This window comes from Sphaerodactylus townsendi, linkage group LG12 (assembly GCF_021028975.2).
Source record: "Sphaerodactylus townsendi isolate TG3544 linkage group LG12, MPM_Stown_v2.3, whole genome shotgun sequence".
Classification (NCBI taxonomy): domain Eukaryota; kingdom Metazoa; phylum Chordata; class Lepidosauria; order Squamata; family Sphaerodactylidae; genus Sphaerodactylus; species Sphaerodactylus townsendi.
This window is the reverse complement of record NC_059436.1, coordinates 42,797,941-42,824,930: the sequence shown is the minus strand read 5'-3', so window position 1 is coordinate 42,824,930 and position 26,990 is coordinate 42,797,941. Positions and strand designations below refer to the sequence as shown.

The following is a 26,990-nucleotide window of genomic DNA, read 5'->3' as shown; positions in this document are numbered from 1 at the left end:
CGCATACACACACACACACTCTTATATAAAAGGTCACAATTTAAAAACACCAGTTGGGGTTACCAATAAATAAAAACTGAATCAGTCAAATGCAGTATTAAGTAAGACTATCTTCAACTGTATCCTGAAGACTGACAGTGAGTGGGGCAGGAACACTTCTTTGGGGATGTTGTTCCATAATTGTGGGTCTGCCACCAAAAATGGCATCTCTCATGTGCCCATAAAAAGAGCCTCATTGATTGGTGGAGCAGTCAGAAGGGCTTCTCCCTATAACCTCAATTCCTAGTCAGGAACATATGGGAGGTGACTTGGTTTACTTTATCTGAGGAGAACTCATCCAGACATGGGACTGTGACGCTCCTGTGTGTGGTTGAAGTGTAAATAGAGAAAAAATTAGGTTTTCTGGAAGAAAATCACAAGTCCTTCTCTGGTAAGCACCATGTGAAACAGATGCCTCAGGTAAGGGAGATAATCTAGGAGTTAGCGGTTTAGGACATGTGTTGGTTACACTTAACTAAAGTGAGGAATTAAGTCTTGTCAGCACTGGAATTAGATATTTCAGAACTATGGCTGATTCCGCATGGGCCAAAAACAGCAGTGTGAAAATGGTGTGAAAATGGTGTAAAAGGGTTTAAAATGGCATAAAAGCGTTTATACTGTTTTCACATAATTTTCACACTGCTGTTTTTGGCCCATGCGGAATCAGCCAACAAAATAACTACCTCTTAAGGATTAGGATAGGGGTTTTTTTTCTACGTGACTGTAAAAAACTTGAAGTCACTGGAGTTAGTGACCAATGCTACCCTTGTAACAGCAATTTAAAAATCCTGAAACATCTTGTAAACAAGTATTTTATCTGAACCAGCTTTTTGTATGCAATTATTAATGTGATTCTTGGCTTAAAACCATTCCTGATTTACTTCAGTTTCCTTGTAAATAAATAAACATCTACATCTTCATTTGAACTCTACATGCCTCTGGTGCCAATTTCATGTTTCTCTGACTGATAGGAATAGATTACTGAGTGTCCACACAGAGCTACCCAACTTCCTGAATGTAAAGTGCCTTGCAGGGGGTAATTATCGTATAGGGCAGGGGTAGGGAACCTGTGGCTCGAGAGCCGCATGCGGCTCTTCTGCTCTTGCACTGCGGCTCCACAAGCCGAGCCACTGGCTTCATCCTTGCCTGCCCTGCAGGCAGCAGGGCGGACGCATCCATGCGCTTCTCAGAATGAGCAGAGTAAAAGGTAAAAAAACCCCAATATATATAGTATTATCTTTATTTTAAAAGTCAAAAATTATTTGCAGCTCCAAGTATTTTCTTTTCTTGTGGAAAATGGGTCCAAATGGCTCTTTGAGTGTTAAAAGTTCCCTACCCCTGGTATAGGGCATTAAGGTTCAAGGATTCTTGTCTTCTGGCCATTTTCCCAATGCTCCTAATACAGATGTAGATTTTTTTCTCATGCTCAACTTACTCCTAATTTTCTTGTTAGCCAATCCGCAAGACACAGTTCTTTCACATGTCTGCCCTTCCTCTACGGCTTCATACTTGTGGATTTCTTCCATGAGTGCCTTGAATAATCAGGATCTTCAAGAGAGGATGTGGACAGAGGTGGGATCCAGCAGGTTCTCACAGGTTCCCGAGAGTGGGTTACTAATTATTTGTGTGTGCTGAGAGGGGGTTACTAATTGGTGATTTTGCCATGTGATTTTTGCCTTAGTTACGCCCCTCCTCTCAGCAGTAGCGCGCAGAACTTGAAGAAGTCTAGCAGGAGGTGCACCGGCATGCGTGGCAGTCTGCGTCTGCATGCATTTGTTTCCCGCCCAAGGACCGGCGCAGCGGCTGCGTCCTTGCCACAGCCCTGCCCAGGAATGCCCCGCCCCTGGAATACCTGGCCACGCCCCCGTCGTGCCCCGCCCAGCCCCATTGGCGCTACGCCACAGTTTGAATCCCACCACCATGGGAACCTGTTACTAACATTTTTAGATCCCACCACTGGATGTGGATATCTTTGGAAGCATCATCAGTAATGTCACAGCTTAGAAACACAGCTTAGAAATCAGTATAACAGCTGAATTTTTTGAAGGCTAAAATTAAGCATATATAAAAGAGTCAGGAGCTCCACTGACTCTTTGGGTGAGCACTGTGTCCTTTTCAAACCGTGCTGCTTTTTCTCTGGTGCCAGCAGAAGCCACTCCCCCCCTCCCCACCAACTAGGGTTGTTGTATTTCTTTTTAATCAGCACTAAAATATTGTATTATTAATATCAACGTAATTATAGGTTTACCAAGTTCTTTGAATTATAAGCTTGAATTCTCTTTTCCTCACATAAATATAAGGAAAAAAGCATATCTCAATTCATGAAGGGGAGGGTTATTGATAGCTACATGGAACCTCCATGTTTAATTTAATTTAATCTATTAGATTTAATAGGCCGCTCCTCCCCTTTCAGCTCAGGGTGGCTTACAACATAACTTATAAAAATACATATGCATAAAACACCTAAACATTTAAAACCTTTCAGCAATCTAATCAATTTAGCTAATCCAAGAGGCAAACACAATGATCCTATAGCCATGGTGGCGAACCTTTGGCACTCCAGATATTATGGACTACAATTCCCATCAGCCCCCTGCCAGCATGGCCAATTGGCAGGGGCTGATGGGAATTGTAGTCCATAACATCTGGAGTGCCAAAGGTTCGCCACCACTGTCCTATAGGGATGTAGATAATACACGAATGTCCCAATGAGTGAGCAAAAAAAAGCAGAGAAAAAGGAAAGGCAGAGGAAGGTGGAAAGAAAGGGGTAAGAGGGGAGGAGGGAAAAGGAGAAAGGGAGAGGAAGGGGAGGGGGTATGTCTCTGGAAACCAGGTCCTGGGGAGCAATGTCAGGGGAGGGCCAGCACTTTGACATCACACTGTGAACTTTTTGGAGACACTGGTTGACCATTTCAAGAAGTGGGGACTTGGGACAGCAGCACTGTTATGTCCCTGTCTTCATAATGATTTAGTGACCACTGAAGTCAGAGAAGGCAGCAAACCAAGAATAATGGTGGTCGTATACCAGCATTTGATATAGGCCAGGGGTAGGGAACCTGCGGCTCTCCAGACGTTCAGGAACTACAATTCCCATCAGCCCCTACCAACATGGCCAATTGGCCATGCTGACAGAGGCTGATGGGAATTGCAGTTCCTGAACATCTGGAGAGCCGCAGGTTCCCTACCCCTGATATAGGCCATAGTAAAAACAACAGAAACATGGGGGAACGTGCTTGCTGTTCTGATGTTCACTGTCAATACTTGAGTATTGATGATGTGCTGGTCAATACTCCTCCCATTAACTTTCTAATAACTTTGTAAGATAGGTCATTTTGTATTCCAGGTTTTGTTGAAGGAGTTGGTGGTGGCTGTTTTATAAGTCCATAATGGGGCTGTGACTTGAGTCCAGGTTTTCCATGTTTAGGGACAATACAGTGCAAAATATGATTAGTGACGGTTTAACTGTAGGTTTAACTCGACAGCAAGGTTTAACTGTAGTTTCATACTGGTTATTAGAGTGGTGTCATTCCATACCAATTTCCAAACAGGATGTCCACCACTGCACCCTGGGGGTTAGGATAAATGAAGGGTCGTAGAGCTGACTGAATTAGTTGTCAGAGTGAAAAGTTGTCAGACTGAATTAGCTGTCAGAGTGAATGCAGTAGCTATTGCCTTGTTGCAGAAGGGCTCAGTTACACACACATGCATTTGATTGTGAGTGTGATCTTGAGCCCAACAGATGGTGATCAGCCCAAAGAAGACTCACCAACTTCCTCCTCCAGTGCTTTATCCCAGAAGCCATTTGGGGAAGGAAAGCAGTGCACATCAACACCAAAAACAAAACAAAAAAGAGAGGTTAGAGCAATGATTGGTGTTGGTGGTACAGCAGAAAACTTTCTGGTTTGTTGTGATTCAAAAATAAATGTTATGTTGACATTTAGAGAGCCAGCATGTTACAGTGATTGAGAGTAGCAGACTCTAAACACACAGGTTTGTTTCCCCACTCTTCCCCACTACTCCTGCTGGGTGATCTTGGGCAAGTCAAAGTTCTCTCAGAACTCTCTCAACCCCATCTACCTCACAAGGAGTCTGTTGTGGGGAGAGGGAGACAAGGAGTGTGTAAACCACTTTGAGACTCCTAACAGTTAAGAAAAAATGGCTATAAAACCAAACTCTTCTATAGTCAGCCTACCTGCCAAAAACTGGGTTGGAGCGGGGGAAGGATGGGTAGATTTGTTGACAGTGGAGACTGCTGGTGATGAGTGATGCATGCTGTGAACTCAGTCATTTGAAGAGCACCTCTGCGCATTGTTAACACCAAGGGCACATCCTGATGCAGAAATCAAAATTCAAGAGGAATGATTCACACTGGGGGCCTCGAGTGGTGTATGCGAATGCCAAATGCCGCCCCATCCCTCTGCCCCTCTCATATAATCTTGCCCATGCTTTTCTATTCCAGGATTTTCCAACACCCTGAAGATCCTGAACAAGGACAGCAGCCGGGAAGAGTTGCTGACCTTCATCCAGCAGTACGGCTCCCACTACATAGCGGAGGCCCTGTACGGCTCTGAATTCAGCTGCGTCATCCACTTCCCAAGCAAGAGGGTTCAACAGCAGCTGTGGTTTCAGTATCAGAAAGGTAAGTGGCTCCAAGCGGAGGGCAGACAATGCGCACACCTTTTCCCTTGTTGACCCCGCACGTACACACCTATGCAGTCGTTTTGTGCTCCTTAGGCAAAGACCCCGGACAACCCCAAACCCAGACTGTGCATCTTTTTTACTGTCATATAGCCAGGGACAGCTTAGCCACGTATACCTTAGCTACCTGGGGAGCCACCACAGCCTGCCCCTGCTTGCATGTGTCTCTTACCTCCCATGCGTCCACCTGCACGCTTTGCACTTGCCTGCGGGGGCCCCCGTGTCACTGTCCCGGCTCTGAGCCCGAGCACGCTTTCCATGTCATCTGCTCGCCAACCCCCCCTTTCAAATCGCCGCGGGTGATTTGGGTCCGTTTCTATCAATGTGACATAATTGAGCTGTCTGGGAATGGTTTCGTTTTATTGCTTGTGACAATGACGGTCTTTAAGGAAGTATATTAATTCAGGGCAGGCTCATTGTGCCATGCCATAAATAACAAGACACATCATTAAGCAGGGTAATAAACTTTGGGACTTTGAAGTGATACAATTAGGTTATATTGAGGGGAAGGGGGGGGCGGGAGAAAAAAGTTTGGTTATCGCCATTGCCAATTTAGCCGCCTCCTTTGTAGAAAACTGGAGCAGCCTGTAGCTGTGCTGCCTGCCCATCCTCGCCTATTTTCTGCCCTGTCCTTACAAAAATAAGGGGAGCATGAGGGCCTAATGCTACGCTGTATTCAATCCAAACTCCTGTTGCTCAGTTCGTTGTCAGACTGCATCTGCTTAAGCAGCAGAAATAACTAATGTGATGCTCGAGGAGGGACTGAGCTAAGAGCACACAGAGTGATGCAGGGGCTTGCATGCTGGTCAGGAAGGGAGAGGATCCAGCTTCAAATCCATGCTGATCCGTGCAGCCCATTGGACGACCTTGGACTAGTTGCCCTTGCTTGGAGTAACTTATCACACAGAGCTGCTGAGAGGATGAAAGGGGTCGGGGAGTGGGTTCTGTATGCCACACTGAGCTTCCTGGGGGGGACAAAAATGTGATCAGTTTGAGGCTCTGGCACAGGGGTGTCCAACTCTGGCCCTCCAGATGTTCATGGACTGCAATTCCCATCAGCCCCTCCATGAACATCTGGAGGGTCACAGTTGGACACCACTGCTCTAACAAAAGCCCAGTTGGCAGCAAAAGGCCAGTGTCCCATATTCAGTGCACTCTGGTGGCCTGCTGCCACACTTTTGAAGATCCAGGGATTTTGCCACCCTTTGCATTGCCTACAAATTCTGGACTGGAGCAGTGTCATGATTCAGCCTCAGGAAGGCCCAATCACTCCCCCAAAATCCTCTCAGTTTTTAAGAAACATATAATCCTGCTCCCTGGATCTCTTAATCCAGCCTCACTTCTGGGTTCGGCACTACTTTGGCTGCGAGGAATCCACACGAACTCTGCTCTTACGATGGTTTTGTTCGTAGTCCCCCCTGCAGGATCCATGGGAGCACGTAGTTTGCCAGTCCCTTTGGTGATCTACTGCAGAGCCATTACAGTTAACCTCATTATCTAGTTTTGAATGTGGAAACTGTGGTTGAAGGAGGATGTCATAGCAGTAACAGTGTTATGTGTCACTAGTACCTTTAAACGAGGCAGGATGCAGCCTGGAACAACATTCAGTTGGATGTTTCATCCCATATGGAGCCAGAATTGAAATCTATGGTCTCAGAAATATGAAGTATGAAGTCAAAAAGTTGTGCCTATCTAAGGGGGAGAGGAGATGCAGATTGGAGCTGGGGCTTAAATCTCTGAGATCCTCAGGTTGGGCCTCCAGAGGAGTAGTGTTTGAGTAAGGGTGTTTAGGATTTGGCTATGTGTTACGATCAAGGGGAGGAGGAAGAAAAAGAAGAGTTGGATTTATATCCCCCCTTTCTCTCCTGCAAGGGGCTTACAAACTCCTTTCCCTTCCCCCCTCACAAAAAATACCTTGTGAGGTAGGTGGGGATGGGAGAGCTCAGAAGAACTGTGACTAGCCCAAGGTCACCCTGCTGGCGTGTGCTAGAGTGCACAGGCTAATCTGAATTCCACAGATCAGCCTCCACAGCTCAAATGGCAGAGCAGGGAATCAAACCCGGTTCCTCCAGATTAGAGTGCACCTGCTCTTAACCACTATGCCACTGATGCTTCTCTGTGTGACGAAATGCAGGGGCAACCAGATACCGGCTCAACACTCTCTACCCCCTCCCTGCTGGCTCTCCACTCCCCCCAGTACACCTCCCCCCACAACTAAGCCTTTTCTCCCCCCTTTACTTTGAAAAAATGTATTCACCACTCCCTGTGCCTGTTTGTTTTATTCTTAAACAATGATAAATGACAGCTTGCTCTTGCAAGTACTGCTGCAGAGTAGGAAATATTGTGGAGGTGTGTTTATATCCCTTCCAAGCTATTAATCTTCCTCACTGTGTAATTTCCAGGGAGCTTTAAAAATAATAATAATTTTTTTTTAAAGAAACACACACATAGCAAGGAGTGGACGGTGTGGCTTGAATTCTGTGGGCAGCTGCCAGAATCGGGCCAGTATCCCAGTCTCAGGAAGCAGTTTTGGGCTGCCAAATTTACAAATACAAACAAATACAAAACCTTTAATGGCATATAAAGAGTGGTAAAATACAGATTATGTTAAAACCAATTGACTAAAATTTACACAAAGGTTTCACTCTTGATCCAAGTGCCTTTGTTAAAAACCTGGCAACTGATTCAGTAGTGTGGGGATGATGGTCACTAAGCAGGTGTGAAACTATTTCCTTGTCTGATCTCACTGAAAATTTCTTCAAGATGGCCTCGAGAAAAAGCAACTGATAGACTGCCAAATCTTTGCAATGAAGGAGCACGTGTTCAGTTGTTTCGGGTAGGCCCGCTGCACAGGAACAAGTCCTGTTCTCCTGTGGGATGCCATGATATCTGCCTCTTGTTTGGGCAGTCGGTAACACATTTAGCCGAGCAAGCATAAAATATCTGCGGAGATGTGGATTGGTTAAATTACTCATATATTTAGCCATAAAACCCGGCAATGGTGGTGAAATGCCATAAAATGTGGGAGAACAAGTTCTGCAGGCTCCAGCTGTGAGAAGCTGCCCTTCAATGTCAAGAGTACGTTGTTTCAAAACTCCGAAAGCCTGTCTTTCGTCCATCAGTAGGAGTTGGTCAAAAGATACACCTATGTTGTTTATTTGCTTGATAATTTTGGTGTGCCAGGTGGAGTGGAAGTGGTCGCTTAACAGAAAATATGTGAGACTGCCCGGGAGGGCTCTATAATGAAGGCGAAGCCAGTATTTAAACAAAGGCCCCTTCCGCACACGCAAAATAATGCGTTTTCAAACCACTTTCACAACTGTTTGCAAGTGGATTTTGCCATTCCACACAGCTTCAAAGAGCACTGAAAGCAGTTTGAAAGTGCATTATTTTGCATGTGTGGAATGAGCCAAAGAGAGCCAAACCCGGGAAAAAATTGTCTTGGCTCCGGTTTCTAAACAAAGAACTTGGTACGTGACTGAGTTTGGAAGACCCAATAAACGACGAAGAAACAAAGATTGAACACTCTCTAATTTCTCAGCGGTTTTTGCTCCCCAGATTGGAGCTCCGTAAAGTAATTGTGGCTGCCAAATTTGCAGGGGCTGCTTCTTTCTAAAGAGCGGTCCTTCCTAGTTTGTCACTATGTTTTGTTTCCAAAAAAGGAAAACCTTAGCTTTTTCTTGCTTCCTGTTTTTTGCTAGGGAATTGAAGTACATTTTGGAACCTCACCTTCCCGCTAGTCATCTCTTTGGACATGACTCTGGGAAGGTGGCATCAACTGTCCAGCCGCTGATTCTGCACAAATATGAATCGTGCCAGTTTGCAATTATCTGGAGGAAGGTGTTGCTTCTATGAATCAAATTATGTGGTGCTTTACTGGAGGCTAGTTGGAGGCCCAGCTACACATATACCTCCGCCGTGAGAACTATGTACATGGGACTGTATAAAAGAGACCTGGCTTAAAATCAACCATGAAGTTCACTCCTTGCCAGTTATTATGTCTCAACCTAGCCTACCTCGAAGGGCTGTTGTGAGGATAAAAGGGTGGGTGACCGTTCCTATAGCTTCATGGAGGATGTTGCAGGTACCCACTAATCTTCAAATAGGATGCTTTTTCAAAGAATGAAGCCCTATGCTTTCTTTCCCCTCCTCCCCTTCAGTGAAAAGGAAATAAAATGGGAGATTTTGATTTCCTTTGCGTTTGAGCCACACTATCCCGAGGGCTCGGCAAATGATTAAAAAGACCACGGAGCCAGGGAAATCCTGAATCTCTAAAATAACGTTTCAGATGCCTGCAACTGAACCTGTCCTCTGCTGGCCTCTTAAATGGCTTCACTAGACTTTCTTTCATCAGAGAAGGTGGAAAGTGTAATAGAATTTGTTTAGAGAGCTTGCAAATTTTCACAGGTGAGACAGGGCCCGCCCCCTTCCCTATTTTGATTCTCCCCAGGGACTGATGAATAGAACAGGTTTCCCCTACTTCAGCTACCTGGACAGCAATAGCCTTCACTCCAGCCGATAAACTCGTCTCAGACTCATCTGTATGCACAGCAAGCAACCCATATCACATTAAGCAAGGGTGCAAAGATTTTTTTATTCATGACAGGCGTGCAGGCAAAGGGTCCAGAATTAATGTGGGAATTCAGATGTGAGCTGCAACCTGCAGAAGCCCTGGCTAGAAACACAACCCAATTGACAGTGTCAGAGTCAGAAAAGCAGGTTAGAGATAAAATGGTCCAGGAAAAAAAAAAACACCTGCAGGGAAGAGAAGTTAAGGCCAGCGCTCTTAGCTGATCTTTGATCACATGAGCCAGTTCACACATTATGAAGGTCACAGGTTGGGTGTGGGATCACCACTCCATGTCATGGTCAGATGTGAGTTGTAGGCTCACAGTCTGAGTCAGGCCAGGACTTCATAGTGCGTGAAGAAAAGGCTTTACCCTGCCTCACCCCCGCCCACACTATTTTCTAGACCTGAAATGGTCCCTGAGGGTGCTGTTGTCCCATTGGGGAAGTACAGGGTGCTGTTGTCCCATTGGTTAAGAGCAGTAGTGGCTAGGAGCAGCAGTGGCGTAGGAGGTTAAGAGCTCGTGTATCTAATCTGGAGGAACTGGGTTTGATTCCCAGCTCTGCCGCCTGAGCTGTGGAGGCTTATCTGGGGAATTCAGATTAGCCTGTACACTCCCACACATGCCAGCTGGGTGACCTTGGGCTAGTCACAGCTTCTCGGAGCTCTCTCAGCCCCACCTACCTCACAGGGTGTTTGTTGTGAGGGGGGAAGGGCAAGGAGATTGTAAGCCCCTTTGAGTCTCCTGCAGGAGAGAAAGGGAGGATATAAATCCAAACTACTCCTCCTCCTCCTCCCCCTCCCTCTCCTCCTTCTCCTCCTCCTCCTCTTCTTCTTCTAGATTGTAATCTGGAGAACCAGGTTTGATTCCTGACTCCTCCACCTGAGTGGTGGATTCTTATGTGGTGAACTGGATAAGTTTCCCTGCTCCTGCACATGAAGCCTGCTGGGCGACCTTGGGCTAGTCACAGTTCTCACAGAACTCTCTCAGCCCCGCCTACCTCAAAGAGGTTGGTTGTAAGGAGAGGACGGGACAGATAAGAATTATTTCAGTCAGATGGCAGGAAGAGGATCCAGAGATAGGATGTCAACCATAGGAGTGGAGAGGCCATGTGCGAGCAAATACGGAACATTGGAAGACCTGTTGGAGGACTTGAGTGTAGCCAGGACAGTCTAGGCAGGAAAGGAGTCCCTGAAATTGTCTGTTGTAAAAAGGAATCTTCACCGTCTAGCTGTTCCAGCCGTAGAGCGGCAAAGTTCCCAGGGAAATAATATAGCAGCAGAAAAAAATCAGCCTCCCCCTCACTGAGAAAGGCAGCCATCAAGATTTCTATCTCTGTGGCTAAGCAGCAGGTCCTTCCCAAAGATGGTCCCCCCAAACAACAGCTGTCTAGGGTTGGAGTTAGTGAGTTGTAGATCCCTGAAGCCGACCATTCTGAACTATGTGATTTGACTCCATATAAGCCAGCTTTATATGCTTGTAAACTAATGTTCAGTAGTCAGATGGACAGCATTTAGACAGCTCAGTGCTGTGGGCAGAATACAGTATAATCTTTATTGCCTGGTATTCTAGGGAAAATGAGGGTTGCTGGTTTAGCAAATATACCCACTGAGAACAGGCAGAAGCAAAGGTTGGCACCAGTAGTTTGTTCCACTGCCAACAGACCCAACTTGGTGACACTGAAGAAGCAGCAGTTGGTGTTTATACGCCACTTTTCTCTGCCTTTAGGGAGACTCAACGTGGCTTACAAACTCCTTCCCTTCCTCTCCCCACAACAGGCACTTTGTGAGGTAGGTGGATCTGAGAGAGTTCTCAGAGAACTGTGACTGGCTCATGGTCACCCAGCAGGCTTCATGTGGAGGAGCAGGCAAAACAAAAAGTTTGGATTTATACCTTGCTTCTCTCAACCGCAAGGCATCTCGAAACGGCTTGCAAACTCCTTTCCTTTCTTCTCTCCACAACAGACCCCTTGTGAGGTAGGTGGATCTGAGAGAGTTCTGAGAGAACTGTGACTGGCCCAAGGTCACCCAGCAGGCTTCATGTGGAGGAGAGGGGAAACAAACCTGTTTTACCAGATTTCAATCCACCACTCAGAGGTGGGGAGGAATCAAACACAGTTTTCCAGAGTAGAGTCTGCCAGTCTTGGTAGCATACTGCCAAGTAGATGGTGATAGAACAGGTTGCAGGTCCTGGGCAAGCTGGCTATCCAAGAGACAGTTAAAGAAAGCAATTCATGTGCATGCTTTATATTCAGAAGGTGCCAGAGCCAATCGCTGGCTCCCCTTACGAAGGACCTCAGGTGGGCAGTACTTTGAAAGAGCTTTTTGCTGCTACTTGTTTTCCGCCCAGGTTCTTGGAAAGGCTCTGCCAATGAGCAGAGAACCCTGAATTTAGATCAGGGATGCCAAACTCATTTGTTAAGAGGCCGGATATGACAGAAATGTGATTTGGTTGGGCACCCTTGCACGGGAGAGGATTGGCTGCCGAGTCGCCAGCCCAGATCGGGGCGAAGGGGGGGGGGGGGGCTCGACAACCTGAAAAGGGCTCATCAGGCCAGATTGGGAGTTGGGTGGGGGAGTGTTTCAGCTAGATCATGGGCCTACTAAGCCTTCTCAAGGGGCCAGATTTGACCCCCAGACCGCACGTTTCACAACCTTAGCTTTGATGAACAGTTGCTCTGATTCTGTAAGAATAAGCTGAGTTCGTCCATCGCTGCCAGGAGTCTAAAGTAAATCACGCCCAACCCAAAAACATCTGAGATGCAGAAACCTGAGTCCATGTAAAACAAAGTCACGGCAGGCATAGTTCTAATTTTGAAAGCGATATTTAAAACGTTTTGCTTTGAAAGTTCCCATGATCAGGAAGGGATGGGGGGAAACTGACAAGCAGAGTCATGAAGTTACCCTCCGCACACCTTCAGAAATGCTGTCTATTTGCTGCCACTGCTGCAATTACTGCATCTCTTAATGGCACGGGAAAGAACAAATATAATTTCTTTGGAGGCCTTGAAAACCACCCTGCCGCCAAAGAGAAAGAAGAGGAGACGGAGCGTTTTTAATATAGCAGGGACAAGCCATTTCCCGATGCACTTTTAATTGGATCAATTTTCTCTTATCGAGCAACCTCCTAAGAGGAAAAAAAAATTGAAACGAGCGTGCCGGTCATCATCAAGCATGCTCCGTCTTGTGGTGAGGGGAAAAAAAATGCCGCCAAACTTTTAATTGTAGCTTGCTAATGATGTGGTTTTATCTTCTTTGGCACCTGCATTCAAAAGTAATCATTACCCTCTTCTCAAAAAGGCGGGGTGGGGGGTGGGTGGGTGGTATTGAGTCCACTAAAAGACAGTGTGATACAGGTAAAGAAAGGATCTCGCGGCGACTTGTGAGTTGTCAGGAAAAGCATTCTTCACCTGGGATCACAGCTTTTTGTCCATCTGTCCCCCTCCCAAAAAAACCCCACCCCAAAATGCCAAGAGAAACAGATATGCATGTGAGTGAGAATTCCCCTCTTTACCCAACCCTCCCTCCTGGCAGATTTTTCGTAAAGCCTCTATGAGCCACAAATGCATTATAAAATTAAATCCCCCACCCCACCCCACCCCCCAGTCTGTACTTGCAACCAGAGTGGGGAACAGATGGCCTAGTCTTAGCTTAAACTGTGATGTGGCTGTTTGGCTAAAGCCAGGCAGTCAAGTGCTCCGTCAGCAGAACGGACCGGGCTTTAAGTCCACTTAACCGAATCGACGGCTTTCGAAAACGCTCTCTGTAGTGGTATATTTACTACAAAAGAGGCTCTCCGGAACGGCGTGCGAGGCAAGTGCTTATTTATAAAAACACAATATTGCTCTGGCTCGTCAGCCGGGTGGAAGCGGCGGCCGGTAGCCAGCGCATAAAAGCAGGCATTTCGAAATGCAAAACCGACAGAAAGCACCATAAACGGCATGTTTTATCAAAGGGACAGCGGGGAAGACCGTGCAGCAATTAGACAAAGCCGTTTCCAGGCCAGGCAATTATGCTCATCTGAATTGTCGGTCTGTGGGAGCTGCCCTTTGCATTGCAACGGGTGTACTCTTGCAGAGTCTGGCAGCTAAAGCCTGCCGTGGCCAGCTAGATCGTGTGGCCAGCTTTGCGTCTCCGCTGCGCATTTGGGACTGTGATGGTCAAACCACATGAGAGGCGGAGAGTAATGTGCTCAAAGCTCCCAGTTTCTTTCTCTTTTGTTCCTCCGTGGGTCTGATCAGAATTGACCCCCTACGTGCTGGATCGCTGCTTTTTAGCAAACAGAGGGAAGTTCTTTTTAACTCCCATTATCTCATTTGAGCTGGCCTCTCTGACCACAAATGCCAGTTACCCCTACTGGAAAGTAGCTTCCTGCTGGACATCTGAGGAGCAGCAGAGCCCTGACTCTGCGGCAGATTCGAACTGAATCTGCCGGGGAAGCTCTGCCCACATTAGTCAAAGCAAGATTCCGGTCCCCATTAGGGACAAAGAAATCAATCCCCCAGAAATCATGGGCATCTTCAGCTTAAGAACAGACAGGGCGTCTAGGAGAGTCGCAGCATTGGAAGAGCAGGATATATTTGCTCAGCAAAGCTGTCCACCATTTCAGATGTCTCCCGAAACATATGCAATGGTTTCTTTTCCTCCACATTCCTCCTTTCATTGTGCTGTTAGAAAAGTTATGCAGCTGTGCAAAGGAGATTTTCTTTCACAAAATATTTTCCCCTCCACTTGCAAAAATGAATTTTCTAGGAAAGAGGTGCCAGCTTGTAAATAAATATATCGGTGTTTTGGGAAGTTCTGATTTGCAGCATTGAAACACCCCATATTGTCAACTAACTGGCATATCTTTTAGTGCAATTCTGTGAAGTATGTGATGTGTTTCCAGGATTCCCTGCTAGATAGCAGCATGTTCAAGTGTTGCCAGGGGTGGGAAAGATGCCTTATAGGGGTCTCCCACACTAGGACAAATTTATGTGGCTTCCTGGTTGACGCTCCAGCTGCTGATAAAGTACACAGTCAGTGGGGCTTCCACCTGATAGGTTTTCCTACCACCGTTTCCCGGCTGCAGCCTCTACCCTCTTCATGCCACTGGGGCTTTTCCAATTTGGATACTATTGTAATTTCATAGCAATCTGTGTCTCAGGTCACGTGAATCGCTAGCTTTCATTTTTTTAAAAAAATCTAGCCATCATTGCAGGGAAAAGGCTGCAATTAAAGCAACTACCTTGGGGGTTTTTTTTGTTTGTAATGAAAACGGAGAATTCAGCAATACCTAATAGCTGATTAAAAATAAAAATAAAAGCTCCTCAGTTGCAAGGGGAAGTGGCTGCCAGAGGAACAAGGACAGACAGAATGGTTGCCATGCAGGTAGGACCAGGAAAAGCTGACCTTTCCCATATACACAGCAGCCTTCCAAACTTTGCTATAATCTTTAAATTCAGAAGTGCACAAACGCACAGTGCTGTTGGGAAGCAGGGAAAAAAACCCTGCTTAAGAGCACTTCGACCCTAAGGCCAATAATGTGTGTGGAAAAGGTCTCAGTTAACAACTGCTGTTTTCTGTATGCATAATCTAATTGTATGTATGCAAATCAGAAGTCTGCAGTTATAAGAATCCCCCCCTCCACACCCACACACAATTTGCCAGAGGAAGCTGGTTTTCATAGGTTCAAGGAAAGAGAGACTGACTTCTAGACAGGGGCAGAGTGAGGGGGAGCTGCACCCTTGTAAGGCCCCAAGCCCAGAACGCCCCCCGCAGCAGCACGCGCCCGGTGCATCGCACCACACCCTGCCCTGTTGGCGCTACGCCACTGCCTTTAGATATTTAAGTAATGCTTGCCATACTTGGAGCCCTTCAGCATAACAACGCTCTGATTTGATTGGCACATTCAAAACACTCCTATCGGTGTAGCAGCTGGCCTTCAGCAGCCCGTGTCAGAAATTCGAGGGCCAAGTTGTTTCTGGTCCGGGGTGATTATGGCTTTTGGTAAGCTGTCTGAAATTTCACCCTCCAGCAAATGCAACTAGCAAAGAGCCCGGTTCTTTCATTATCCCCACTACCCTCCGCCTTTGCAAGGAACTCGCTGGCAAAAACACTGTCAAATCTAACATAACCAGGGGCAACTTAAACATAACAAACTGGTTTTCCTTTCTCTGAAGCTCTTTTGGCCACGCTGGGGGATGCGCTTCCTCATCCCATATGGGTATGCTTTGGGTGCGCCAATTCGCCCAGCTGTGGTTTTATGCTTCATCTGACCCAAGCCATATGCCTGTCGGCTGATGAGTGCACTATCTGTTGCCTTAAATAAGGCCTAGCGGCACTGCTAGCAATGTGGTATTTTGCTGTGAAAGGAACTGAGATGTGAAACCCTCGCTAGACAGAGAGAAAGAGATTCTGTCTAATAAAATAAGCAGCCCCTTTTCCCATCTTACGGACAAGTAGCTTTTGCACAAGATGCAGACTAGTGGAAACCTATCAGGGAATGCAATGGTGTGGAATGCAGGATATTGAAGGTGCACAGGTAGACGTATAATTTGTCACATTTCATCTTGTTTACTCCAATTTCTCCCTCTCCTGGAGGCGCTTCAACTAGAAATTTGACCTTCCAAGACATTTTCCAGACAAGATACAACACAGTTGCCAATAACAAGTAAACCCCAATCGATTCCACCCTGTGCAGGGTTTTCTCTCCCTCCCCCCAGCAACCCCTTGATGGCTTTCCCAGGCTGGTTGTAACAAATACCCAGGATCAAGGGGGAAAAGGGGGGGAGCCTCTTCTGCTACCAGGAGGGCAGCTATCTGTTTCAAGTCCATTTTTCTCAATGGCAGCAGGCGTACTTCATGTCAGATATGACGGACCAAGTTGCACGGCAAGACTTAGTCGGCACCAAAAGGATAGCCAGGTCACTACAGGGAGGGAAATGTATTTACTTCTAAGCGGTAATTCTATTGGTAGAACCCTCTTGTGATGGGACTGGTGACGAAAATCCAAGGAACTGGACTGCGGGACGGTGCTACTGACGGCTGTGGCAACAAAGCCGTGTAACTGAGCCTCGTGAGGAAGGAGCCGGACTTCGCGGGCTTATTGCGGAATCAGCATGCAGTGATGGAAGGAGGAGGAAGATCGGGTGGTTCAGGGGGTGTCTGTGTGCATAGTGCTCATCAACTCTCTTCCCGTGGTGAGGAGTTGCACTTCATTATATTTAAGGAGGGGAAAACCCACACAAACGGTCTACTTTTTCTTCTAAGCACACACAAAAGACGACAGCCATGATGGCACAGTCTGTTTGGAGATATGGCACTGATGTCGGTCAAGGGGATCCAGGAAGAATCTGGAAAAAGAGGCACAGCCTTCGCCTATGGAGTGGAATACCTCCTCAAGTGGTAACTGTAGATCTTAATGCAGTGATCCCAACAGTCCAGAACCAACAGTTGCCCCTTGGGCGTGATGGCAATGCCGACGGGGCACGTGAGTCCTTCTCGGATCAGGATGTTATAGCCCCCTCCTTTGGGGAAATGGAGGATTTCTTTACGGCTGCTGTCAGCCACGATCAGATCGCCCCGCGAATCCACACACATCCCGGCGATGCATCGGAAGTCCTCGTTCTCCGAGAAGAAGTGGCTGATCTGCCTCCCCAGCTGACCATCTGGGCCGACAGAACCGATGGAGAACCCTCCCTCCAAATGGTGCTCGTGCTGGCGGTTTTCCAGGTTCAGGCCCAGTCCTTGGGTGAAGTAAATAGTCCCTTCCGCATCGCAAGTGACAAACTTCGGACGGACCGCGCTGCACAAGCAGCTGTACTTCACAATGCCGACACAGCGGTCTACGGTGAAACACCAAAGCTTCCCCCCTTCCACATCCGTCACCACGAACTGTCCCGAAGGCAGAGCTGTGATGCCCCATGGCTTGCTCAGCTGACTCCTGTGGCACGCTATGCAGTGCCCATCCATCGTGTACACCTTGACGGAATTGTCGTAGCTGTCCGTCACGCCGATCAACCCGTGGCAGTTCATGGTGACAGACAAGGGCGTCAGGTTGGGCAGGTCAGCCCCCAAGAAACTAAGCACAAAGCTGTCGATGCCGCTAGGGCTTCGCCGGATCTCCTTCAGGAAGCCCTTGCGGGTGAAGACTTGGATTCGGAAGTTGCCCCGGTCAGCCACAAGCACCTCTCCTTGAGGGGTAACGTGCAGACTAACGGGGAGGTTAAACATGCCTGGAGTGCTGCCTTTGGAGCCCATCTTTTTGAGGAAGTTGCACTGCTGTATGCTGGCAGCTGCTTCCGTCATCCTTGGCTTGACCGGGGAAGAACAATTTGGCAGCGAGCTGGCTTCTTCTCGAACAAGGTCCGGCTCCCTGAAGGACACGGAGGCGGACCCCACTGTCTCCATCAGCGACTCCTCCACGTTGATGCTCCGAGGCTTTTTCACCACCTGCCCAATTTGCAGCGGCCCGACGTGCCCCACCTTCAGGAGCTCCACCTCTTGCAGAGTCAGTTCTTTAGGAAGGCTGTTCATCAGTTCGGGTTCCTCCTCCTCCCCTTCTTCCTCTAAAAGGGCTATGTCCCCCTGCTTGATCTTAGCAAGGAAGTAGTCGCACCGGGACACGATCTGCACTTCGGCGATGTTCAGCAGGTAAGCCTGCTCTTCCATGATCTGGTTGTTCACTTTCTCCACTTCGGAGAGCGAGCCGGTGAAGAACTTGCGTGACCGGGCCAGCTCCTCCTGGATTTTGCGCTCCTCTTTGCCGTAATCCTGCAGGACGCCTTTGTACCTCCCTTGCAGGTCTTTTGAAACCCCTTCCAGGCACAGCTTCCTTTTCTGAAGGTCTCCCATCAACTCCCGCAGCCGCCCGAGCTTGGCCCCGAACTCTCTCCTCCTTTCGTCGGCTGCCTCTTTGATAGCCACCACCCCGTGCCCCTGTTGCGCGTGTTCGGCCTCCTTGCACGGCTCACACAAGACCAGCCCGCAGATCTTGCAGAAGTGCTTGGGGAGACGCCGGCCGCAAGCCTTGCACATGAGGATGCCGACGGTTTCATTGAGTCCCGCAGTGTCTATGATCTTCAACACGGTCAGGTTGTCCGTCAGCTGAGTCAGGCTCGTGATCCTAGTGATCTTGCTACAGAAAGGGCAGCGGATCCCGTTGATGCTGTTGGCCAGGAGCTTCTCGAGGCACTGTTTGCAGATGGTGTGCCCGCAGTGCAGCAGTTTCGGCCTCAGGTGCTCCTCGGTGAAACACTCCATGCAAATAGGGCATTCCAGGACTTCGCGGAGCGCATCTGAGTTGAGGTGAGGGGCCGCGGCCATGGCCTTTTCAGATGAGGCCAGGCTAACGGCATTTATCTCAGTGCAGCCCAATCCTGTTCAGGAAAAGAAAAGGAAAACAAAAACAGATTATTCGTTACCACAATTCAGTTGTCTGTTTTCAAGCAGGTTGGCTAATTGTGCAACTGGGGGATACTACTCTAGCGCTTGTGTTTGATACATATCTATCATATTATGGAAATCTTAACGCATTTCCTTTTCAAATGTATCTGTGTGTGTTTGGGGGAGGGGCTTACTAAATCTCATGGCAGAGGAGAAAATGGAGATGAAGGCAATTTTTGCTAAAGACTACGTGATTTTTAAGAGGGGCTTTCATGGACCGGAGAGACACGACTCTTCTTTTGCAAAACTCCTGTGTCCATACATCCCAACTTCCTGCTGCCAACCAGTACCCTAGACTCCACCCTTCTTAGTCATTGTTCCTCTGTTCTTATCCAATCTCTAGCTGTCTGCGTTTTCTGACCTGGGGTGGGTTACAGGCCTTAACTGCATTCCAGTGTGCTTTTCTTTCACAGGATTCAGGCACTGTACATGGGCTGGGGAGGGGGGGGTTCCCAGGGGATCCTCCAACCTGAAGTTCACCAAACGAGACCACCTTAGGTTCAACAACAGCAAGCACCCACTAAAGCCATGTGCATAAAATGGGCAATATTTAACTTTTGCAAAACCAGTCTAAACAAGAAGGAAGGCAAGGTGTCGCAGTATATGTAAAACTGTAAGGAGAAGCTCAGGAATGAGTGAACCAAAATGGCAGCCATCTGTTGAGAACACAGTGCATGCTCCGGCTGTCCAAACATCTGTGTGATATTTTCCAGACTATAAAGAGGCAGGTCCCTGCTTCACAATTGGAAAAGAATATCTAACACAAACAGGATGTTGTCATTTTGGCTCACGAGGAACAAAACCAGTAGTAAGACTAATCTGTTTTAGAAGATCACACCAAATTATCTTTTATCACTTGTGTGTTGCGCATGGCACATGTTGCTTGCTGTGAGTTTATGGCTTGTGGTGTACCGGGCAGGGAGATGCTGGCTGCTGACTTGCATCAAACTATTCTGCTCACTCTGCTAAACCACCATTCCTCAGTGTGTTAACTCGTTTAGTCACAGTGTGTAATTGCAGAGATAGGAACGGATTTTGTCACGGCCATGTTGAAGCCCTTGCTCACGCCTGGCCTTCGTCTCCCAGATGGGTGAGGCAGGCAGGTCTTCTGCTGCTATTGGCTGACCTGCCCAGCTGTAGAGAGAAACGGGAGGCAGAATAGACTAGGAAAGAGTGTGGTGGGAAAGCAGACACATGAGTCTAGCAAGTGATAAGCATGATAAAGCCACTGGCCAAGGGGCACATAGGCACCATGTGGGGATGTCCCAGAAGAGTCTGAGATGGAAATGAAAAGAGGGGGGAGAGATGCTGCAGAGTTGTGGGGAGATGCTAAGGGTCGGTGATTCAAAATGATGAGCCAGATCTAGGAGGAGGAGGAGTTTGGATTTATACCCCACTTTTCTCAACTATGAGTATATAGCCCAAGGTTACCCAGTAGGCTTCATGTGTAGGAATGGGGAAACAAACCTGGTTCAGCAGATCAGAGACTGCCACTAATGTGTAGGAGTGGGGAATCAAACCCAGTTTCAACATTAGAGTTCATCACTCTTAACCACTATTCTACACTGGCTCTCCAGATTTTAGTGAATGAATCATTGGCGCTTGGGGCAGCTGAACTATGTCGAGCCACCGCTTGGTAGTACAGCCCATGGTATCCAAGGAGAACGTCCCACTTTTGCTGTTTAGACCCAGGAGAGATGCTTCCAGCCAGAGCAAACAATGACCCTGGCAGCACCGGTGGCATATTGTGGAGTGTGGGTTTGTACAGTTATGAGAAGCAGGAAATTTTTAAAGTCCTCCTCTATCGTCAGAGCAGGTAATGAAGCCTTGGGATATCAAGGCCAACTGCAGAGGCTGGAATTCAGATACGACAATGGGAACAAGCGAAATGCACTGTGTGGGTGTAAGTCTACCACCCTGGATATTAGCAAAGCCAGATAATTCCCCAGATTCACAGGCATCAGGGGAAAGAAGAGAGATCTGTCAGTACCCAGCATGCTTTGTGCCTTGCTACTGCAAAGCAGTCATGTACCAACTGATGCTAGCTCAGCAGGAGTTAATCAGTTGCCTCTTTTTCCAAGTTTCTTTGGAAGGAAAAAAAAATCTCTTGCATTTTCATTTTCTCAGCCTTCCCAAGTTTTGCCTTTAGGTAAAATGCTGGTAATTTCCCTTTCTAATTCTGACTAAATGTTCTTGTAACAGCTGGCATTCTTGCACATAACAGGACAATCTATCATTGTCCGGTTCCCTCTCACCATCCTTCCCCACGCCACCCTTTTCATATTGCACTCTTCATCTTTAGGATTCCAGCTGTGCTTTCTTCAAAGCAGCCAACCATTGAAAAAGAACACAGGCCCCAAAAAAGTTGGTATCATTAAGCCATTATGTGACAAAGAGACGGTCTTTTGTATCTCAGCTGGATTGCTATGTTTGGTCTGTAAAAAAGGAAAGGGGAAAATGCCTATATACTGTAACTCTCTCTCTCCCAGTCTGAAGACAGGGAAGAGCAGGGCGCATTTCAAATGATGATGCAGGCATTCTGTCCTCCTGCCCTCGCAGGGGAATTCCCAGGCGTTCTGAAGGAGAAGCAGGATGCCAAGTAAGATAGATTCTAAGTTTAAGAGAAATCTAGTTGCTACCAATAAATTATTGTAGTTTTATCAAGGCAGATTTGTACTTTGCAGAATTCAATGATGACATTTAACTCCCCACCCCCAATTTCCTGGTGCTAAAATCAGATGATAAATACCATGCATATCAGGAGGACGGTTCATTCAAGAATTCAGTTTTTACCTTGTTCTGGGGTAGATTTTCTGCAGAGGCGTCCAACCTGTTCTATTTTGGGTACAGCAGCAATTCCCTGGGTATACAGAGGCAGAAAAGTCCTGTGAAGGAGCATATTAAAGAGATCTTCCCCTTAATTTTTCGATTACCCAAGTAACCTTAAGCATGCTTCACGCTGCACTCATCTCTTTACCAAGGGGAATCCTAATAAAACTTCCAGGTGCAAAAGACATTCTCTTTAGGACTGCTAGTTGAAGGACTAGAATTCACCAGCAGTTGAGAGAAAACCCTGTCAAACAATATTTCTCAGCTGGGCCAGCCCTCAGCTGATCATGTCAAAACCGTGGGGCCTCAAGAAAACTGCTTAGCAAAGTTGTGCCTGTGATATAGCCGGTGACAAAATTATTAAAGCCCCAAAAGCCCATGAAAACACAGAAATAAAATAAACGGCATTACAGGTTTGATACAGTTGGAGCCATTTGCTAACAGAATGGTGGAAACCTTGCAAAGGCCTCTTCCAAGCACCTGTGATTTAGGTGGAGAAGTCTGGGAGTGAGATAACTCCAGAGCATGTCCAGCACGCACAAATGAAGAGCTAGTGTGCTTAGTTTCTGGAAGTTCAAACCTAGAATTTTGGGCACTTAAGGGATCCTGCCGAGCCACACTTTAGAGTCCTGCATCACTCTGCTCCACCTTTTTTGTCTCCAACAAATCAACTATGCAGTAGCCATCAATGCCCCAGCTCCAGTTTGGTCTGGATTGGAACTGGTTTGGCTAAGTTGGCAAGACAGCTCTTCCTTCCTCATCCACTGCCATTTTCAGATCTGATGGCTGCGTTCTCTTCTCTTATTACACTGGAGAACAAGACGCACAAAGAAAGTCTTTTCATAGAGTCCCCAGATCATTGTCATTTCAAAATCCTTACAACAAAGTAAATCGCCCTCCTCCAAATGTAATGGGCTCTCATCAAGGCTCCAATTGTGTTTTCATAAGATGTGGGTAGGAGTGGTTTGCCCCACTCGTAAATGTAGCTTTCTGCCACATGAAACTAACAACTAGTTAGTTCTTAAATAGGGCTAAAGGTTCTTAGCACTGAGGACCTCCAGAACTCGTTTTGACAAGCAAGTTTCTCCCATTCCTAGCTTCTTTATCTGTGCGTACAAGTTCAAGTGGGGTTTCACATGCAAGTAACAATAGACAAAACTCAGTTGTATAGTGTAGCAGCTATGTGAGGAACAGTTGAAGAGACTTAGAGAGGTGGGACTGTGCTGTAAGCTACAGATCATGATCTCCTGGCTTCAAAACTGACGTGACCTCAGGCAAGTCACGTTCAGTTGACCTTCGCTCTCTGAAATCTACAGAATGACAATAATACTACTGCCCTACCTTAATAGGCTGCTGTGAAGAGTACAACCCGACAATATATAGGAGTCACTTTGAATATTCTAAAGCACAATATTAATGTTTATGCTTAACCTGACTCCTGGAAGGATTTCCTAAACCACTCCTGCTTGCTTGTCCCCCTTTGGTATGTCACGTCCCGTCACTGCATCCTGCAAAGAGGGAACACCAGGTATTGTTGACGGCTTTCACAGCCAGAATCAATTTGCTGTTGTGCATTTTCTGGGATGCATGGCCGTCGTCTGATAGTTTTTGTTCCTAATATTTTGCCCAAATCTATAACTGGCATCTTTAGAGGCCTACCACAGCACCGTGACAGGCCTCTGAAGATGCCAGTTATAAATGTGGGTGAAACGTTAGGAGCAAAACTACCAAACCATGGCCTGACAGCCCGGAAAACCTGCAACGGCCAAGAAACACTGAACTTTGCCAGACTATGGGCACCACCACATTTAATTAAGGCCCCCGCCATGTATTTTTCTTTAATGCTGACTAGACTTCCCAAGATGCAAATGCAAGGGACTGGTTGTTCAGTGAAAGCAGACCAAGTTTAGGCTGGTGGGAAATAATTCTTCAGCTGAAACACCAGAAAAGAGAGTTGCGCTCGGTTGCTGTGTGGAATCACTTCTCAACTCCAGCTTGTTTCCCGTGAATTAGTCCACATTTAACATCCTTTCACCATCCTGCCATAACTGCAATCTAGGTGATTAAAGAGGAGAGAAGAGAAGGTTTCTTTCAATGGCTGCATAATGGCAGGTGAAGTGCCTTTTATTATTTATTCCATTGAAATCCCACCCTCCTTTTATCGCAGAATTTAAGGTCTGGTGCATCAAAGAGTTCCCCAGAGGCCTCTTATCCCAGGACTGATCCCAACCTGTCCAATTTCTATAAGGGTGCCGCATTACATTCCCTTCCAGCCATTCATTTGGATTTCAGCCTGTGCACAAACGTAAAAATAACCCAAGGAAACTCCCCCCCCCCCACCCCAGATTTACAAAGAATACTGCAAATGTATGTTGTGGTATAGCGGTTAAAATGTGGTGTAATAGTGGAAGACTCTAATCTGAAGAACTGGGTTTGATTTCCCACTCCTCCATTTGGGCGGAAGACTATAATCTGGTTTTAAAAAAAGTTTGTTTCCCCATTCCTTCACATGAAGCCTGCTGGGTGACCTTGGGTCAGTCCCAGTTCTCTCAGAACTCTCTCAGCCCCACCTACCTCACAAGGTGTCTGCTGCGAGGGAGAGAAGGCTGCTTTGAGACTCCTTTCAGTAGAGGAAGGTGGGGTATGAAAGCCAACTTTTCTTCTCGTGTGTGAAATACCATCAAGGTTATGGAGGGGAGGGGGGGGGTGGATGCAATAAGAAGAGTTGACAACGATAACAATACTTCTAGGTGTCGGTATTGCATTTTTAAAGGGCCACAGGAGAACCTGATAACAGGTGGAAGAGTTAGACCAGGAAGCATCCCATGCAATTCTACTATGCTCTAACAGGCTCTTCCAGAATACAGAACCTAAAATTCAGCAGGAGAGTGGAACTCAGAAACTGGAAAGGGTAACGTTGCACTTTCTCAACCTTTCCTTCATCTCTGGGGTGTCATTCCTGCCTACATATTCCAAAGTGGTCCCCTGTAATGGCCTAAGCCCCAGCCACTCTGAAGAGCTGCATAAATTAAAGCTGAGAATCACCTTGAAACTGTAGCTCTCCAGTGCAATTACCCTTTCACCGGTTCACTGGCCACAGATGCAATTTGCAACAGGACACAACTTCTTGCTGGGGGAGGGGGGGAACTAGACACCCCGATTTAAAAAGGGGGCTTGTGGGGCAAATACAGTCACGTTCCACTATTAAAAAAACCACACCTTTCAAGGTAACCATGACTTTACTAAAACATTAACCTGGGGTTTTTTTGTGTTGTACTCTAGCTTCCAAGGTATGGAGGAGGTGTGTTGGCTGTATTGAGAGACGTCTGATATTACAAACATTATTTTTTTTGCAAATGAGTCCAGGAAGTGGAGTGGTGGTGAGATACTTTATGTTGCTGTGCTTCAGGACAGTGAGAGATAAACCCTGTGTCGTGAGTTCCCAAGATGTTACTGGTGTGTAGGTGATGCACTCATCTCTGAAGTAAGGACTTGTGCAAGTTAGGAAGAGAAGATGTCATTCCATATTGTTTGGAAATGCCTAGCTTGGATGGAACCTATGCCTTAAGTTTAGGGCACCCATTAGTACAGGGCTATTTCAAGGTTTTAATTCCGTTGTTTGTTTTGGCAGGGTAGGGGAGTATAATGTGGTACAGCTCTCAGAAACTTTTGTGCTGCTTTTCAAGTGGTTTTCACAACATGAGCATGCTTCTGATGGGAAATCTTTGCACTTATCCATGTGAAGAATTTGTGGAGGCCCACAAAGATCCACAGAGTAATGGGATTAGAATATTTTACCCACTGGACTACAGGCTTACAGTGAGGGTGTCTGGGCATATGTTGTGGGAGGGAAGGCTTATCAACTGTGTTGAGCTAGGATTTTCTTTTAGACCGCACTCTAGAGGGGAGTGTGAGACCAATCCCAAGTCCGCTCTGATGGTGGTGGTAACTGCACGATTGCACTCCAAAGCTTTTGGCCAGCAGTGCACAACAGTCAAAGTGTCTTATTTGGATGGAGGAATCTCGGGGTCAGACCTTTGCCGCCAATCTCAATGAATGGCCCTGGTCCATTAATGTTCTCAGCATAGCCTCCCTATCAGGGTTGTTGTGAGAATAAAAAGAGGGTAGGGGAGAACCATACATGCTGGTTTGGAAATGGGGAAAAAAACAGACAATGGTAACACCGGATTGGGTGAGCAACAGGAATGCAGAGGATGACCAACGGTATTTCTGTTGCAAGCGTCGATTTGGGGGGTGGGGCACATGAGGCGTCACCCAGCCACCGATGTAAGAATCTGCTGCAAGAAGCAGATCACGCGCAAATCTCTCTAGACAGATGCAACCTGAGTTGCCGGGGGGTGGGGTTGTTATCGGGGGGGTGGGGGATGCAGCGCAGCTGGAAAGACCGGGTTCTCGCAGGGTGCAAACAGTGAAGCATCTAATGCATGCATGGCGGCCCCCGTGTAATAATGCGCTGGGGAGTATTTTGCACCGTTCTTTGCAGCAACGCCAGATCGAGGAATGCAGCAAGGAAGGGGCGTTTGCAGCATGCTGGGGACAGGGATGATTGTGCACCACAGTGAGTGGGGAGGGGGCTCTTCTGCGGTCGCCCGTGACCCCCACAACCGCCCCCAACGCCCCCTGTCCCCAAGCCAAAGCAGAGCCCCTCCCTACCTGCCGCTTTCTCCCGCAGCTGCAGCAGCCTTTGTTCCTGCGGCGCACTGCGCCTGCGCGGGCGCGGCGGCCCGTGCTTTCCCACGACTCCTCCCACGCGAGCACGAACGACGCTGCCTCTCGGGAGGCATCATGGGAGTTGTAGTTTTTCATGCGGGGACAAACCACTCTCCCCCATCATTAGGGGGAAAGATCCTACGGATAATGGGTTCGAATCCCCACCACTAACGTAAAAAGTAAAGTAAAAAAGTGACTTTTTAAAAAGTAAAATAAACACACACACTGAGTTCTTTCTATAGTCATCTGGTTTAGTTTTGATGTCCTTTGTGCATTTTCCTTTCTCTTTCGTGAATGCAAAGGGCAGAGCTGGTGCAGGAGTGGGTGTGTTATGAGGGGTTTCTATTACACTGCAGAAAGTCTTTTTCCCTACAAATTATACACACACACACACACACACAATAAAAGTGTGGTGTTCTTCAAATATGCAGACTGTAGGGAACGGGTGACCAACCATGGTCCTCCAGATGTTCATGAACTACAGTTCCTATCAGCCCCTTCCCTAGAGTCTACTGGCGCTTGCCTCTGCATGCTGATGGGTTGGTTGGAATTGTAGTCCATAAACATCTGGAAGACCACAGTTGGCTACCCCTTCTGGGGGGGGTATTATTCTTATTGGGGGGGGGGGTGTCTCAGTGTCCCAATAGACATGTCTGTGTAAAGTGGGGAGAGACAATCCTACATTCTGCTCTGAAATGGT

At 47.3% G+C, this 26,990-nt stretch overlaps 2 protein-coding genes across 13 annotated transcripts in view; one reads left to right on the top strand and one right to left on the bottom strand.

The window, feature by feature from the left end:
* The window catches only part of ASTN2 (astrotactin 2), a 271,729-nt gene that overhangs the window by 61,090 nt on the left and 183,649 nt on the right, over nucleotides 1-26,990 (top strand). Inside the window, exon 5 of the mRNA XM_048513440.1 lies at nucleotides 4,499-4,678. Within this exon, the coding sequence (XP_048369397.1) occupies nucleotides 4,499-4,678 (180 nt within the window). The remainder of the gene's footprint in view (nucleotides 1-4,498; nucleotides 4,679-26,990) is intronic.
* On the bottom strand, nucleotides 15,839-26,303 carry TRIM32 (tripartite motif containing 32). Of its 12 annotated transcripts, XM_048513430.1 has the most exons (5): nucleotides 26,234-26,292; nucleotides 23,461-23,614; nucleotides 22,991-23,067; nucleotides 21,524-21,590; nucleotides 15,839-18,663 (listed from the first exon to the last, which is right to left on the bottom strand). In XM_048513430.1, exon 5 carries the CDS (start codon nucleotides 18,608-18,610, stop codon nucleotides 16,664-16,666), a length of 1,947 nt encoding a protein of 648 aa, XP_048369387.1. In that variant the 5' UTR covers nucleotides 18,611-18,663; nucleotides 21,524-21,590; nucleotides 22,991-23,067; nucleotides 23,461-23,614; nucleotides 26,234-26,292; the 3' UTR covers nucleotides 15,839-16,663. The 12 variants fall into 12 exon arrangements, with proteins under 12 accessions (XP_048369387.1, XP_048369386.1, XP_048369392.1 ...); XM_048513429.1 differs by lacking the exon at nucleotides 23,461-23,614 and having other exon boundaries at nucleotides 26,234-26,303; XM_048513435.1 differs by lacking the exon at nucleotides 23,461-23,614 and having other exon boundaries at nucleotides 21,524-21,615; nucleotides 26,234-26,300.